At 35.0% G+C, this 17,156-nt stretch overlaps 1 protein-coding gene across 1 annotated transcript in view; it reads left to right on the top strand.

The window, feature by feature from the left end:
• LOC129753099 (protein timeless homolog) overlaps positions 1-17,156 on the top strand; it is a 225,096-nt gene that overhangs the window by 40,420 nt on the left and 167,520 nt on the right. The window contains exon 8 of the mRNA XM_055748904.1: positions 1,767-1,873. Coding sequence (XP_055604879.1) covers positions 1,767-1,873 — 107 coding nt within the window. The remainder of the gene's footprint in view (positions 1-1,766; positions 1,874-17,156) is intronic.

Raw genomic sequence — 17,156 nt, 5'->3', positions numbered from 1 at the left:
TATATCCAATGTAGTTGGTTTTAAAAGCGAACAAAAACAGTCGCAAATGAGTGAATTCACGTCACAAAAAAGGGAAAATTTTAATCTTACGAGGAAACTCTGACTTTTTTTTAAATAAAAAAATGAGATTTTCTTTGAAAATGATAAGACGATTCTAAAACTCTAAAATTTATAGAAATCGGTTGGAATCTGGCTGAGTTACAAAAGCGCGAATGAGTGAATTCACGTCACAAAATTTGATTTTTTGTATAATTTTATATGAAAAATGTGCTCTGAAAGACCACCAGTTTTGACCCTCCAGATGGTCGGATTTTTACAAATCGAGCATAATTTAGTTGATTTTTTTTAATAAGTTCATTATTTTCAAATAAAAATACAAAGAGATTGAAAAAAATAATTTTTTTTTGTGAATCTTTAAATGAAGACAGTAGTCATTTTAACATATGATCCCTCAATATGTTTCTATTCAAGTACCAATCGAAATAATGAAAAAGTTAGGTGCAGATACTGAACATTTATGATTGTAAAAGTCGAAACAACAAAATATTGTTGTTGAAAGTGTACATAAAATTTGAAGACTCCAAAGAATGGTTCAGTATAACCACAGTATAACATTATATTTCGTGACGTGAATTCAGTCAACTACCCTGTTCTGTTTGAACTGAGTGAATTCACGCCACAACTTCAAATAAGCATAACTTCGTTCTTTGTTATTCAATAGAGAAGCTTCGTACATCAAATTGTGGGTAATTGTTTTCTTTACAACTCATTTGAAGACACTGATATTCTATTTCCACAGAGAGAACAGGAAATCAAAGATGTATGTACTAAAGTCCGAAATGGTTAAATCTAGCGTGAATTCACGTCACAAAAGTAATTAATCACAACAAAAATAACTTAAATTTTAAAATGACCAAATTATATTCATTTTGAAGGAATTTCAATTTGCGACAGTTTGCTACAATTTTTTTCATTTTCAAGTAAATTGGTTGACTTCTAGAATGATAACAGTGCAGAAAAGTCCGGAAAAGGGATTTCACGTCACGGTGGAATGTGTCATATGAGATTTTTGATGCACCTTGAGCATTATGATCCACCCAGAAAGACTGTATTTATAGAGTTTAAGGCAATACATTCGTCTCCTTGTTTTATGCTTAAATAGGCCAAAGGAGTTTCAAGAGTCTTGAAAAGGTTGAATAACATTGCGTAGAAATGGACGAAATTGGCCATACGGTTTGCGAAAAAGCAGTACGACAGATTTTGGTGACCAGAAAGATCACGAACTCATGACCATTAACATTAGTTTAAACTTGTATTCGAAAGAAAGTATTTACAGACAAATGTTCACAAAATTAAGGCGAATGACCATTTTATCCAAATGCATGTTGAAAATTAATATCAGATTGTGTATGCTTTTAATTTTAGAATTAATAATCACCTGAAATTTGGATTCTGTTTTGTTTCAAGCTCAAAAGTAGTTAAAAAGTGTAAAACTCTTTCAATAGATTGCTATTTAGTTGGTTTGAATCCAATCCCTCAATAAAGTATCTCCAAAGCATAAAGCCAAACAGAGAAATGGCTCTTCCACTCGAGATGCTATTATCGTGTACGTGTTTTTCGTAACCTATTATGAGAGTGTTTCAAGCTATTGTGTATTAATTGCACCGCTTTACCGATCAATTCATCTTTGTTTTATTTTTATTCTGCTCCATTCTTTCACGAACACCTTTCAAACCAACCGCCGACGACCCCCCTGCCGACAAAAGAGAAGTGTGGCTCGAAGATGATTGCTTTGGATCGTCGGCATCCGCACCGGAAGACGAATTGATGCTGCTGAAGGAAATTTTCCTGGCAAACCTCCCACGTGTGGCAGGTAAGTGTGTATAAAACTTGCTTTCTCTCTTCTTGGCTCGTTGCCTCGTTAATCCTGCGATATATTTACGTCCGAGCATGTGAATCGAGGGGCGCTCAAAGTAGGTTCATTTCCATCGTTCTAAAGCATCGAAGCGATAATTGAATGAACTTTTCCACCGGATAACATTCCAGCTTGAGATTCGCTGGCTTTGCCAGAAAACAACTGTGGGTTGGTATGGTTTTCACCGATAATGGCTTGCAATCATGATAATAGGCATTGTTCCCTGCATGAGCTAGAAATTGCCAAAGAGCAATAGATGATGCTGCTCCATCACTCCGGTTTCCATAACCCAGATAAATAACGCTTTGGATTCCATTTCCATACTTTGCTCCTCCACGTCCGGTTTTCTCATATTCACCCTCTCACCATACATATTTATATGAGTGTATGCCCGAGGCATCGCTCCTGAAGTATTATTTATTGGGGTGATTTGCAATAAACGTTTGCTGCAATATTTTTTCGCTTAGTGCGTAAATTTCCATCCTCAAATTTTAATGCCAAATCGATCGGCTTCAATCGGAATTTTATGCATGCCTTCCGCACCGCCTGAAATTTGCCTTCCTTCCCACTTTCTTCGGGATATTGAAGCAGCTTTTTATTTTTATTCCGGTGATTGGAAAAGTTTACGTGCCACAGTTATTTGCCATCTTTGGTGGTGTTGGTTTAGTTGTTGTTGTTGAATGTTTGCCCAAAAATTTTCAATCCACCAACTATCGACAAACTTCCTTCGGCAAGTCGGGTACATTTTCTATAGCGCAGGGCAGGGCTTCCAGATTACGTTGTTTGGAGCAAGTTCATTCCGTCCGGGTCCAACCCGGTAAATAGTTTTCTGTTTTGTCGTATTGGAAAAAGCTTTTTTATATGTTGGTTTATCTAGAAGAGAAACATCAGTCGGAGTTTTCTGTTAGTCAAATTAACAAGCTAATGCTCAGTGGAGTGCTGGTAACAAATTCGTTAGGAAGAATTGAGTCTATGGATCATAATTTTATTCAATACTAGCTGACCCGGTGTGCTTTGCTACACTTTCCAAAGATAAATGTAATTTGTAAAAATTTATTCAAATTTAGATTTCTGTAAGCATTTTTAAAAGTCAAACCTCATCATAGTTCAGAACCAACAACTTTGAAATGAGAGCTTCAACTGGATTTCCGAATTGCAATTCAAAGATAGTAAATATTTTTTACTGAAACTTGACCTCTAAATTTGTTTTTCAAGACCTGAAAATTGTACTCTGTTTTAAAAGTTTTATAATGACTTAAACAATGTCAAAATTTATGGATTTTCCACCTTTTTTTCCCAAAGTGGGAAGTTACGAACTTCCATGAAAACATTTGTCACATTCATTTTTGAGTTATGCCAAATACCCGCCAAATATCCATATGCCAAATACCCTCATATAAAATACTTCTTTGAAAAGCTCTTTATCTTAAACTTACATGGGAGCTCCCCCATCTTTTCCAATTTTGTCTTTCATTGCTTGAAGAAGGTAGGCTGATTTACCCGGCTCGAGTTTACATAAATTTCTAATCGAAAGAAAAAGATTCGTATATTGGAATTTATTGCATATTGTACTTTATGGAGATAGAATTTTGAAAACCGATCAATAGCGTGAATCGGGACAGTTTTTCGAGTATATTCCTAATATTCTGTATTATGAGCACTTCCAGCTCCTGATTAGTTTTCAATGGTGTATTTTTTTTAGTTGAAAAAATAAGCTATAGAAATTAAAAAAAAAAATGATGAAAAAGATTTTTAATAACCATTTCAAACAGCTTTCTGCACCATCCTCGACCTTCGAAGCAGTTTGAATATGTATCCTTTTTGCGCCAAAAATTATGTTAAAAAATGTTTCGCCATATGCCAAACTCGTGGACATGAGACATTACAGCTTGAAGTTTTCCCAAACAGCACTTGTCATGGTATGAAAATTATCGATTTTATACAGTGCAAATTAATTTTTTTTAAATAAATTTATTAAAGCAAAAAATATTAATATTTAAAAAAAATGTCAGTTGTATCACTAAATAAATTCTCAGCATTTTTTTTTCTCTATGAAAGTCAAATATTCAAAAAAGTTGGCAAAACAAATTTCTAAGTTAACATTTGTCCCGTACGTTGGGGCAAGTGTAAATGCAAAGCTTATTTTCAAATGCGTCAGAGTAATAGCTTTAAAATGGATTTTATACTTATTTCTTTTTGTTTGTTTTATCAAGTTTCACTGATATATTTGCAGTATTCCTGCAGTACAAATTTATGTTTGTTATTCCACTTTAAACGAATGCTGTAGTTCCCATTTCCATTTCGAGATTCGTTTCAGTTGTGTATTTAGGCCGAAGAAACAATTTCTAGGAGAAAACATATTTTTTTATTTTTTTGTGACGAGAAAAGTTGAACGTTTGAACATGCTCTAGTGTTCCTTGAATGAAAATTCTTTCGGAAAATGAATTCCCTCACTTTTGGTCAATAAAAATCACTTTATTTCACTGACACCATTCACTTACGCACACGTCAGTCCTATCTTATCTAATTAAAAAAAAAGGCTCTTAATTAGTTCATGTGTCGGATCGGATTTTTTGATCTTCTTCATATTTAAATGGCGCTTGATAAAACTTCAGTTAAGTACATTTTTACATTTTAAACAAAATGTTTCCGATCTACCTCTGTAGAAAACATATTATTCATATTTCTGTTATCAATATGATTCAAAAATAACCTGGCAAAATGGGTTAATAAATTTTTTGTAAACTCTTTGCTTTCTGCATATTTTTCAATGTCCACAAAGTGTCATACCATTAATTCATTAGCACCAAACTAAATTTATATTTTTAAACAACAAATGCTACCTTCATTAAAACGAACTAAATATGGAAGTATTTTTGCAAATCTTCCAATTGGTTCTGATTCGATTGAAAATACCAATCCGTGTCACATCTAGCCGTCATTTTTTTCCACGTGCTGTGTACAATTGAGCAAGAAAAACACATCTAGGTTGCATATTGCCCCCACGTGCATAAGAAATATAGGTACTTGGGTGAGAATCAGGTGCCTAATTGTTAAATTTTTTCAGCGATCAATGAACAGTATGTTTTGGTTACTATCCACTTGCGACGACGTTTGCTTGACCATAGAGACGAAAAACAAACCCCTCAAAGAAAGAAAAACTCTAAAAATGGATGCCATGACTTTTGAATTTCAGATTTTGGCAAAAAAATGTATAGGTATGTTTTATTTGATCGGAAAAATGTCAATCTGGGTCACATCTAGGCGTCATTCAAACCATGTGCTGTACAAATAAGCTGGGAATCAAGTAGAAATAAAATCACATCAAGGCTTCATATCGCCATCCCTTGCATTGAAAATATGCTTGGTTGAGAAATACGCGCCAAAATATTCCCACTGATCAGTATGCTATGCCATGGTTACTATCCTCTCGCGACGTTGGCTAGCGACCGACGCCTCGACCATGGATACGAAAAACAAACCGCCCGAAAGAAAAAAAATCTCGAGAAAATGGATGTCATGACTTTAATTTGTTTCGAAAAACTACAAATTTTGTATGGGAGCCCCTCCTTCCTTATGTCGGAGCGGTTTGTAACTATTATAGAAACCATCCCCGGTCCCAAAAACCCTCAGATGCCAAGTTTCACGATGATCGGTTCAGTAGTTTCCGAGTCTATAGGGAACAGACAGACAGACAAACATTCATTTTTATATATAGACTAGCTGACCCGGTGTGCTTTGCTACACCTTCCAAAATTTTTGGTCCTTAGTTATTTAACTCTTATTTTTTTTCACAAAATTCTAAATTCAATTTCAATATCATAAAATTCTTCTTTCTCAAATTACTATACAAATTGTGAGAGTGACCCCCTCCATCATTCCTTTAACCCTAATGGAAGGAATGGGGTCTCATAACATCAGAAAAACACTTCTTGTATACAAATGCGATTCCATGTCATATATGGCGTCATTCTCGATAAGCTCTCTAGCTATTCAAAAAATGGGTGACCTTCTCCCACTTTACATCTCCTCTCCTCCTGGCAGGAGAAGGGAGTCTCATACCATCGAAACAACATTACCCGTACACAAATATGCTTCCATGCGAATTTGGTTCCATTTTCTCGATTAGTTATCAACATATTTAAAAAAAATGTATGAGTGACCCTCTTCCCATTATATCGTTCCACTGAATGGAGAGAGGGGTGCTTTAAGCCACCGAAAAAACATTTTTTGTACTCGACTACCCTCCCATGCAAAATTTTGTTTCGTTTGCTTTATTAGTTGTCGAGTTGTGCCTTAAAATTTGTATCGGAGCCCCTCTTGCTGCCTACCTGGAAGGAGGGGATCAAGATCAAACATTCCGTGTATTCAAATACATTCCCATGCATAATTCTGATCCATTTGCTCGATTGTTAGATTGTTCCCACACACAACGAAAAAAATCTGTAAAATCACATCACATGTGATGTAAATAAAAAGAAGCATCATATATGCCGGAGTTTTCAGTGCTAGTTGGAAATTACACGCCAGTGAAATGTTGCAACGTGTAAAATAAAAAAAGGTGTAAAATATGGCAACATGTAAAAGAAAAATGATGTAAATTATAAAACCACTGAATATTGGAAGAAAAACTTTCCAATTGGAATCTGTTTTGTTTTATTTATTAGTATTTATGATTCAATAATGGAATTATCTCATGTCATAATAAAAATAAAACCTTTTTGTAATTAATTCAATTTATTTCATTTGGTGACAATGATTTTTTTAATCTCACAATTTTCTATATTAGGAGTCACATTCACACTTTTATTTTATCTCGAAGACCGGATCCAAAGTTGAATAACTCGGAGCTGCTTCCAGAACCGCTTCCTGCTTCACGAAGATCTCTGGGAACTTTAAACGCGGGAAAACTGCTTAAAAAATACTTTTTGGTGCACGACTTTGACTTGACACTTTGTTTAAATTTGTCTGATCCTATTAAATTGAAATTCAATGTCCTCATCACATTCCATGTCGTGTAATTTTAAGAAATTTCTATTTCCATTACATCACATATGATGTAACAAAAACGAAGCATCACATATGATGGGACTTTCAGTGCGAGTTGAATATCTGTCTGTGTCACGTCTGTAAACTTCAAAAGACGTGTAAAATTTTAAGACATGTAAAATATTAAAGACGTGTAATATTTAATTCGCACTGAAAATTCCGTCGTATGTGATGCTTCTTTTTATTTACATCATATGTGATGTAAATTTACATCAAATAATCGCGTTCCGTGTCAAGTAATATTTGTGTCATACGAATTCAGTGCTGTTAAGGATTCAACTTTTTTTAATTTGTAAATTTACATCAATAAATCGAGTTTCACGTCATGTAATGATACAGGTTTTCAATTTCAGTGTTGTTAAGGATTCAGATTTTTTTTCTGTGCATGTCACATTTGGTTCCATTTGTTAGATAAGTGCTTGGTTTATGCAACATTATCGTATATGAGCTCCCGTCTTCTCTAACTGTATCCGCAATTGAAGGAGAGAGAAGTCTCAAATAAGCTAATAACCTTTTTACGTATCCAAATGCTTTCCCATGCCAAAGTTGTTTCCATTTGCTCAAGTTATGCGAAAAATTGTAATGGAGCCCCCTCTCTCCTCCCTACCACACAACTGGAAGGAGGCAGTAGTACCAAATATTCACAAAAGCTTTCCATGTACTCAAATACCCTAACAAATCAAATTTCGTTTTGATTTGCTTGGTAAGTTCCCGAGTGATGTAAAAATTGTATGGAAGCACCCTCCTCCCTTAAGATTTTAAAACTTGAAGAACGGAGGGTTCTCAAAATATCATAGAAACATTTCTCGTAATCAAATACCTTCCCACCCCAAATTTGGTGCCATTTGCTTGATTAGCTATCCAATTATGCTGAAAATTGTAAAGGAGTCTACCCCCCCCCCTCCCCACTTTTAATCTCCTCACTGGGAGGAGGGAAGGGTAGCAAATATTCAAAGAACTATTTATCGTACCCAAATAAACTTCCAAGCCAAATTTGGTTTCATTTGATCTAATATTTTTCAAGATATGCTATTTAAAAGGTATGAAAGCCCCCTTCTTCTTTCCTGTATCTTCACTGGAAGGAAGGAGGGGTCTGAAATAATCATAGAACCATTCCTCGTATACCCCTACCCTCCCATGCCTAATTTGGTTCCATTAGCTTGATTAGTTCTCCAGTAATGTTAAAAATTGTAAGGTTGGCCCCCTCCCTCCTTCATATCTCCTAACTGGAAGGAGGGAGGGGTACCAAATATTCTTAGAAACATTCCTCGTACCCAAATACCCTCCCATGTCATGTTTGGTTTGATTTGCTTGATCAGTTCTCGAGTTATGAAGACTTATTACTTTTATATGAAAGACCCCCTTCCCCCCTTCCTATAAGTGGGAGGGGTCTCAAACCATAATAGGAACCTTCCCCGGCCTCCAATACCCCCACCTGCCAAGGAACAGACAGACAGACAGACAGACAGACAGACAGACAGACAGACAGACAGACAGACAGACAGACAGACAGAAATTCATTTTTATATATATAGAGATAACTCACACAAGAAGTTTTGTACTGCGTACTCCCTGTAAGAAGGGTTGTGTTTCAAATAATCATAGAACCATTTCTCGTACCCAAATGATTTCCCATATCGTATTAGGTTCCATTTGAAAGATAACTTCATGGTTAAGTAAAACAATTGTATGGGAGCCTCTCTTTTCCCTAACTTTATCCACAATTGAAGGAGAAAGGAGTCTGAAATGAGCATTTACACTTTTCTCTTATCAGAATGCCCTGCCATGCCAAATTTGGTTCCAATTTCTCGATAAGCTCTAAAGTTATGCGAAAAATTCTTAAGGAGCGCCCTCTCTCCTTTCTATCACCCCACTGGAAGGACGCAGTAGTACTAAATATTCATAGAAACATTCCTCGTACTCAAACACTCCTCCCGATATTTGGTTCCGCTTGCTGGATAAGTTCTCGAGTTATGTTAAAAATTGAATGCGAGCATCCTCTCCCCTTAAAATTTTCCCACTGGTAGTACAGAGGGTTCTCAAAATATCATAGTAACATTCATCGTATTCAAATACCATCCCATACCAAATTTGATCCGATTTGCTTGATTAGTTTTTTCAGTTATGCTAAAAATTTGTAAAGGTGCTCCCTTCCTCCTATTCTATCTCGCCACTAAAAGGAGGGAGGGGTACCAAATATTCATGTTATGCAATAAAAACATTTTGAAAGCCCTGCTCTTTCCCTTCCTATATCCCCAATAATGGAAGAAAGGAGGGGTCTGACATAATCATAGAATCATTTCTCGTATTTCAATACCCTGTCATGCCAAATTTGGTTCCATTAGCTTAATTAGCTTTCGAGTTATGTAAAAAATTGTAAGCTAGACTCCCTCCCCCTTCCAAATGTTCCCATACCAACAATGGTTTAATTTGCTTGATCTGTTCACGAGCAATGCAAACATTTGTCTATTCCTTGAGAAACCCGCTCCTCTCTTCCTGTGAGAACCATTACAGGAACCTTCCCAGGCCTCAATAGCACCCACCAGCCAAGTTTTGAGTAAATCGGCTCAGTAGTTTCCGAGCCGATTTCATGTTGATTGAGAAAAATTTTATGTTGATTGGTTCAGAAGTTTCCGGAAATTGTTAGAATTGCGTTATATTTTTAACTTTGTATGGGAGCCCTCTCCTCTCTTAATTTAGAGGGGTTCAAAAGTATTATAGAAATGATTTGACGTTGATGGGTTGTCTCGGGAAATTGTTCGAACTGTGTATTTTTATTAAATTTTTGAGAAGTATTCTAGTAACTTTTTCCGGTCTACAAAATGGCTATGCACACCAAATTTTATGTTAGTCAGTTGAATAGTTTCCGAAAATTGTTCGAATTGTATCAAATTTTTGATAATTTAGTATAGGAGTATAGGAGAATCCTTTTTTGGATTCGGAGGGGTTAAGAATTATTAAAGAAACCAAATTTCACATCGATCGGACAGACAGACAGCCAGACAAACATGTTGATTTTGGTAATATCGACTGTATGTTCAAGTGTTTTATTTACAGCAAATCAGTCCAATTTATTTTTATAAACGACGTTTATTTTATTCCGACATTTCGGTGTCTACCGTTACAGTGATTCTACTCCAAATAATCTGAACAATACGTTTTTACAAATAAAAACAAGTAATAAACGACAACTTTGCAAGTAGGCTTAGTAAATAGGACAATCAACACAAACAGTACACTTTAGTTTAATTATAAAAAAAAATGTAGGATTCCTGATGATGGTGTTAATAGACACCGAAACGTCGAAATAAAATAAACGTCGTTAATAAAAATAAATTGGACTGATTTGCCATAAATAAAACACATAAAACAGAACTTTTGTGAATTTTGCCACGAAAAAAATCTGCCATTTAGATGGTTTAAAAGATTGCATGATTCTCACAAATTTTTATCTTTTTTTAATCTATGTATTCTACGGAACTGAAGCCAAACCAAATCCACTAAAGTTTTGGAAGTCAAAATGCATCAAATTGATGACGCGTATTTGATGATGTTAAACTTTCTTAACTTATCATTAGGTTGCCTGAAAGAGATTTGCGTTTTAAACATTGTACATAAAGATAAGCCAACTGGCCAATATTTAACAATGAAGAACAAATTTCGTCGAGATTGCAGTGTGCTGCCAGAATTGTCAATTGAAACATACTATATAACGGAAGAGATTTTCTGTTTTTGATCTGTTATTATCGAAAATTACTGTTTTAAAGAATAAGAAGTTGTAGAAAAAAACAGATGGTTGTAAAAGAAATATCCAACAAACAAATGTTTCAAAACAGAGGCTGGGGAAAAGTTGAAAAAAGTTAGTTAAGGAATTAATTAACGTGAACAAACAAAACTTGCTTTGAAGAAAAAATGAAAATGGAAATAGTGGAAGGGCCTAGGAGAATGTGTGAAGGTAAAATTTATATTTTGAAGTTTAAACTATTTAGCAATTGTTATCATTTTTGCTCCTAAATGTATGCATTTGCATCATTGTTCTTTTCTCGATTATTAATTTTTTTAAAGAAAACGTTAGAAAGCAAGGTAAAATTCATAAACTAGCATTTTTAAATATTATGAAAGTGTTTTGTGTCCTTCATGATCAAGAAACCGTCAAAATAGAGACTGATCTATGTTACCTCAAAGTATCAAATTCTGAACAGAGACGAAATCGATTTTTAAATCAAATTTAAAGTAGTTTAATAAATTTTTGCAACCATGTTTTACGTTCATAGATGTCCAGTACTGGTTTTAAAAATATGAAAAAATGCCACATTCCCCTTAAAAGAAAAAAAATAATCGAAAAATATTGAAAAAAGTGATCAATCTTACCCCGGATTACGGTACAGCTGTTTGAAATTGAAGGATTGACTTTTTCGACCTTGTTAAAGGTTAAGTAATCCCAAAACTTTGGATCATAGCTTTGCTAACTGAAACGATATATTCAAGTAAATAGTTTCTGACAACACTGATATAGTGTGGTTGTATCTAGACTTATATGTGTTCTTAAACTTTACTGTTGCTATCGGCTCTTTCGGGGGAAAACGCCAGAGCAACTAACACGAGATATCCTAACAACACTATAGTGGCTGAGTTATAGACAGCCAGCTTTTTGGGATGCCTTTCGCCCAGCCTCCGTGGTGTGATGGGGAGCAAATTTTCATCCAACGCCATTGAATCCATTATGTATGCGCCTTTTTGGAGCACAATGTTCTATTATGTGTCTGATGGTGGTTTTCGGAAATAAAGACAGAGACACACACACACTCACGGGAAGCAGAACTCCCCGCGGGTTTGGCCTTCGGAGGCCGTTTCTACATGCAGCTGCCTTCCGAAAGGTTGAACTTGAAGCCATTGAGACGGAAAGGAATAATAGAAAATGTAATGCAAATTCTTTTGTTTTCCCTGCCGTTTAGTTCCTACTTCTCGGGGCACGGAAAATTGCTCGGATGGCATGGAAGGTGTGTATTTGTGTATATTTCCACATACATGTGGGAAATTCTTTGCTGAGTGATTGTGGTGAAGTAATACATTTTTCATGAGCATCATCATTTGAGAGGCCGATGGGAGGAGATTTTGAAATCAGCTATCGAAGGTCGAGGTTCGTGTCGGTTCGAAATATGGAAGGAAAAGTTTGGAAAATCTCGAAGTCTGTGCAATCAATAGAGTGCAAGTGAAGTTTCTTTGTTCCTCGTGAAAGTAACTTTTATCTCAATCAAATAACCGTAAAGTTGAAAGCACATAAAGTCTTATAGATGCTATAAACAAGTTTTAAATATTTAATGATTTATGATTTTTTTATAGCATCTGCAAAATACAGACAAAATTAGAATTTGAAATCACTCAAAATTAGAAAAATCTTAAGATACCTTATCCTTATCACATTTTCATGACAATTTCATGGGTTTGTCCGCGAATTCGAGCCCAAGAGCCCAACATCAAACTCAGTTGTACCAGATAAGTTTTCAATAACTGAATATGTACAAAATCTAGGTAAACAAATATAAGTAAACAATTGTGAGCATTTTTAGCCTCTACAATAAATTATGTTTATGTGACGATCAACTCTGAAGAGTGTTGTTTTTTTTTCATGAAAATAAGAAAATTTCATCCTTAGACTAAAAGCAAACCTTAAGAGCGATCCCAACGGTGCATACAAAACACGGTTTTGGAACTACCCTAGAACGGTTCGTTTGGCACCGGTGGCGTAAATTGATGTTTTAGCACAGTTAACGATTTAAAAACTTCCAACCAATATACGCTTTTGCTCCAAATTCATGCAAATTTGAAACCGAATTTTAAAAAATACATTCGACCGATTTTGACACGATGTTAGTGAAAATCACATCAAGTTTAAAAAAAAACTATGTCTTACTTGACTTAGTATAATTTTTTTTATAATTCTTTATTTGAAACGGCTTATACAATTAAATTTTAAGGAGTAAAACTCGTTTTCTTTGTATTTACAATCGTTTTCTTAGCTTAGCACTTTTTTTTAGAAGAAAAAAGAAGATGAGAAGGGAAATATGAAAATAAAATTGAATTATAGACGAAGATCAACAGGTAGATTTCAAGCACAGCTTCAGTGAGAAGAATAGTACCACTATGTGTTTTGCTTGTTGAAATATGAATGATTGAAAATCACGAAAATTTTCTTCTACAGTTTGTTCTGAATTGTTTAACGAATAAATCAAGCATAAATTAACTCTTTTTGGACATAGCAGTTGGCGTTAAGGACCAAAAATGTGAAAAAATGGTGCGAAATAAGAATTGCGTTTTTCAACAAAAACAAGATTGTTTTTAAAAATTTACTGTGTAAAAGGGAATAATATTAAAAAAATAAATAATAATTGAATCGGAATTTGAGATGAGCAGGAATTTTTGGCGGTTGTACATTCTTGTGCTGATGATTTTTTTGCAAATCCAGAAAAGCTTTCTGCAGCGTGAACTTCCACAAAACTGTGATGGAAAAATACCTCAAAATAATGAATATGGCCCTGAATAAACCTGGAAAATCAATATTGAGACTTAATTTGGTTTTAACTGCAAGATAGTGCTGCCATCTACGACGTTTGTTTCATCCAGGGTTGCTAGCGAACCGGGAAAACCAGGAAAACCGGGAAAAACTTTGGAATTTCATCACGTCACCGGGAAACCGGGAAAAAACGGGAATTTTGGCACCTCACCGGGAAAATTGTCATGTTTGAATTATTTTACGGAGTTTCTAAAATTTATTCAAAATTATCTTATATATATATAAATGGAGGCGTTTTCTGTGTAACTCCATCACGTATAAACGGACGGTCGGAATGAAGTGGAATTTAGTCCCAGGGTTTTTTGGGCCAAAGATGGTTTGTATAAAAATTCCGAGAATTTTACTTTGTATGGAAGTAAGGAAGGGCTCCTATACAAAATCAACTAGAAATGGGACACAACTCGAACAACTCGAAGACGATTTTCATTGAAACTGGTTCACGAACACGAAAAAGTTAAAAATGTGTAGATGAAGTAAACATTTTCTAACGATTATTTATTAACAGCTTAAGTTTACCGGGTCAGCTAGTTTAAGACTAAATTTAAGAGTAGTTGTTGACAGTCTCGATATAGATTTATCTCATAAACGCTTATTTTCGTTCATAATCAAACAAACGAAGTTTGAATCGCTCTTTTGACTAATTGCGCAACAATATGAGATAACTCGTTTTTTCGCTTTTCGCAAGTGTGCTACACTTACAAGCATAACTCAAATGTTACAAATTTAATAATGAAACTATTATCGACAAAACTAAACACAAAACTATCTACAGTCGAACCTGGAAAAGTGAGAGTCCAATGAATTGCACTTTTTTCTCGCTTAAAGAGGTCCTCTTTTTAAGAGAGGGTCAGCAACATACAAATGCTTTAAAGTGATCTAGAAATGCAACTATTCAATGTGTATTTGATAAAAATCCACTGACTCCAGTTGATGCATCAGTTCGATGTTTTCTGAGTGAGTTTCAGTACGGAACTATAGAATGGATTATTGTTCTTTGGTAGCCTAATATCATTTTGGTATCAAAACTTCTATACAAAAGTGGTATCTTCTCTAATTTCCTTGGTCTAGTCAGGAAAACGACTCTAGCTTATAGAGGTAGTTTAACACTCTCCCTTAAAGAGTTTTTGTGCTTTGAAAAGCTTAGGACTCGGTGTTTTCTCTCACTTCTAGAGGTTTCTCGCTTATCCACTCTATCACCTTTCGACTGTATCAGTTTTAGTTTTCGACGTCAAATGATTGAGTGTTCGATATACATATTTCATTAAATTATTTTATGCAAAAGCAAAAAATTTTTCAGCGTTAGACGTTTTAAGCAGTGTTACACCAGATAAATATATTTGTTTTTCAATGTTGTTGTAAATTTCGTTTGAAATTACCTTAGGAACGAAGCATTATATCGCAAGTGTTTATTTTCTAATTCTTCCTACGTTAAACTTTTGCTTAAAGTTTCCTACGCTGAATATATGTATGTCTTATGTAAAAATTGTATCGAAAACAAGCTCCTGTCGAAATTTAAGGTCTTTATTCTGATACAAAATAATATCTTTTAATCAAACAATTAAAGCTCAGCCCTTTATATACACGATTTTCTATATTTTTACGAACCTTCAGTTCAAATGACTACTGCTAAAGTTTGTTTGTATAAAAAAATTCTGAAACATGTCTTTGGATTTCTAGAAAAAAAGTAATTGTATTAAAAAAATAACTAAATATTTTCATGCAATCTGATGATTTTAAGTTTTTTAAACAAATCCCCATTTGGTTTGATAGTATGTTTCAATGTAATTTTTAAACTATACAATTTTTCTAGAACTCTTTAAAAATTCTAGAAAATTTTACTGTGGCTGAAAATTACTACATTTTAGTCTCAAGATCAAATGAACCCGTCTCATTTTTGCAAAATTGTTGAAATTGTCGGAAAAACGAATAAATGCATTTTCGTAGGATTCGTTAAAAAAAACCTGTCAATTTGATACGAACAGACTACGTGTTAGAAGACGCCAAAGTATTTGTCATGATTTCTAACCGGTTAAAAAGCTTTGGGATACAATTATTTGAAATTTGAGGCTGTTTATATGGACTTTTTTATTCACCAAAAAAACGAGTATAATAAATATCGAGAAAATCATCATTTATAACCAGGAAAAAACCGGGTGAAAACCGGGAAAAACTTTGGAATTTTTAAACGAAAAATCGCTAGCAACCCTGTTCATCATTTCACGTCATTTTAATGTAGAAAGTAAGTAGTTTGGTAAAGAATTACAGCTCAAATATCGAATTCCTTAACGCAAGAGGAGCATCTTTTAAACCCCCCTTTTAAAACATAATAATGGTACACACATAATGGTACTATTTTAATTTCGCTCACCGTAGTGTAATAAAGCATGGATCACCCAAAATCTGGACGCATTGTTTATTATACCATAGCGTTCCTTGTTGTCGGATCTGGAATGTTTTGACAGTACTTTGTTTTGGAATGTTTCCTCAATCAGTGCTGAAAATTTCATAGCGATTCGTTTTGTTCCAATAATGTTACACGTAATGGAAGCCGCGAGGCGAAAATTAATTTTGGACACCCACGTCAAAAACCCGACGTTGTCTGGTTCAAAAATCGTGAAATCTGATTTTGGGCAGCTTCCTGGCCAAAAATTTTACAAAGCCACTGGTCGGGGTGATGTCCCCGCCCAGTTCAAATTCGTTTTTGCCGATAAGTTGGCAAGAAAGTGTTTGATCTGGCAAGGTATTTGCAGCTGTGGACGAAAACTCCAGGTTTTTGTGAAAAACAAGACCATGGACTCCGAAATGTAAAGGAAACTTAAAAAACGTTTTTTTTTCGTACATTAGATCTCACAATGGACCAGTAAAGTTTTCGCCAGATTTGGCAAGCTGCCACTACAGCTAAGAGGTATGTACAGTGGTATCGGGCGAACGAGTGCATTTTGTCGAAAAGGACATCAACCCACCCAACTGCCCTCAATTTCGCCCTATCGAAAAATTTTGGGCGATTGTCAAGCAGAAGATGAAGAAGAATGGTAGGACGACTCGGGAAGCAACAGAGATGAAGAGATTGTGGAACAAAATGGCCGCTGATGTCAGCGAACAGGGTATTCAAACTATGATGAGTGGTTCTCGACGAAAAGTTCGAAATTCCATCAAAACAACATCGGAATAATTTTTTTCTTATTTTCCTTTGAAGTGCAATAAAAACCCTACAGATAGACCCTGTTTAATACGTCCAGAGAATGAGAGAGAGGATGAGAGATAGAATGAGAGAGAGAGAATAAGAGAGAAAATGAGAGAGAGAATGAAAGAGAAAATGAGAGAGAGAATGAGAGAGAGGAATGAGAGAGAATGGGAGAGAGAATGAGAGAGAGAATGAGAGAAAGAATGAGAGAGAGAATGAGAGAGAGAGAGAGAATGAGGGAGAGAGAGAGAGAGAGAGAGAGAGAGAGAGAGAGAGAGAGAGAGTGAGAGAGAGAGAGAGAGAGAGAGAGAGAGAGAGAGAGAGAGAGAGAGGAGAGAGAGGAGAGAGAGAGAGAGAGAGAGAGAGAGAGAGAGAGAGAAGAGAGAGAGAGAGAGAGAGAGAGAGAGAGAGAGAGAGAGAGAGAGAGAGAGAGA

Source organism: Uranotaenia lowii, chromosome 1, assembly GCF_029784155.1.
Source record: "Uranotaenia lowii strain MFRU-FL chromosome 1, ASM2978415v1, whole genome shotgun sequence".
Classification (NCBI taxonomy): domain Eukaryota; kingdom Metazoa; phylum Arthropoda; class Insecta; order Diptera; family Culicidae; genus Uranotaenia; species Uranotaenia lowii.
Note: the sequence above shows the minus strand (reverse complement) of the source record. Positions and strands in the feature narration are given on the sequence as shown.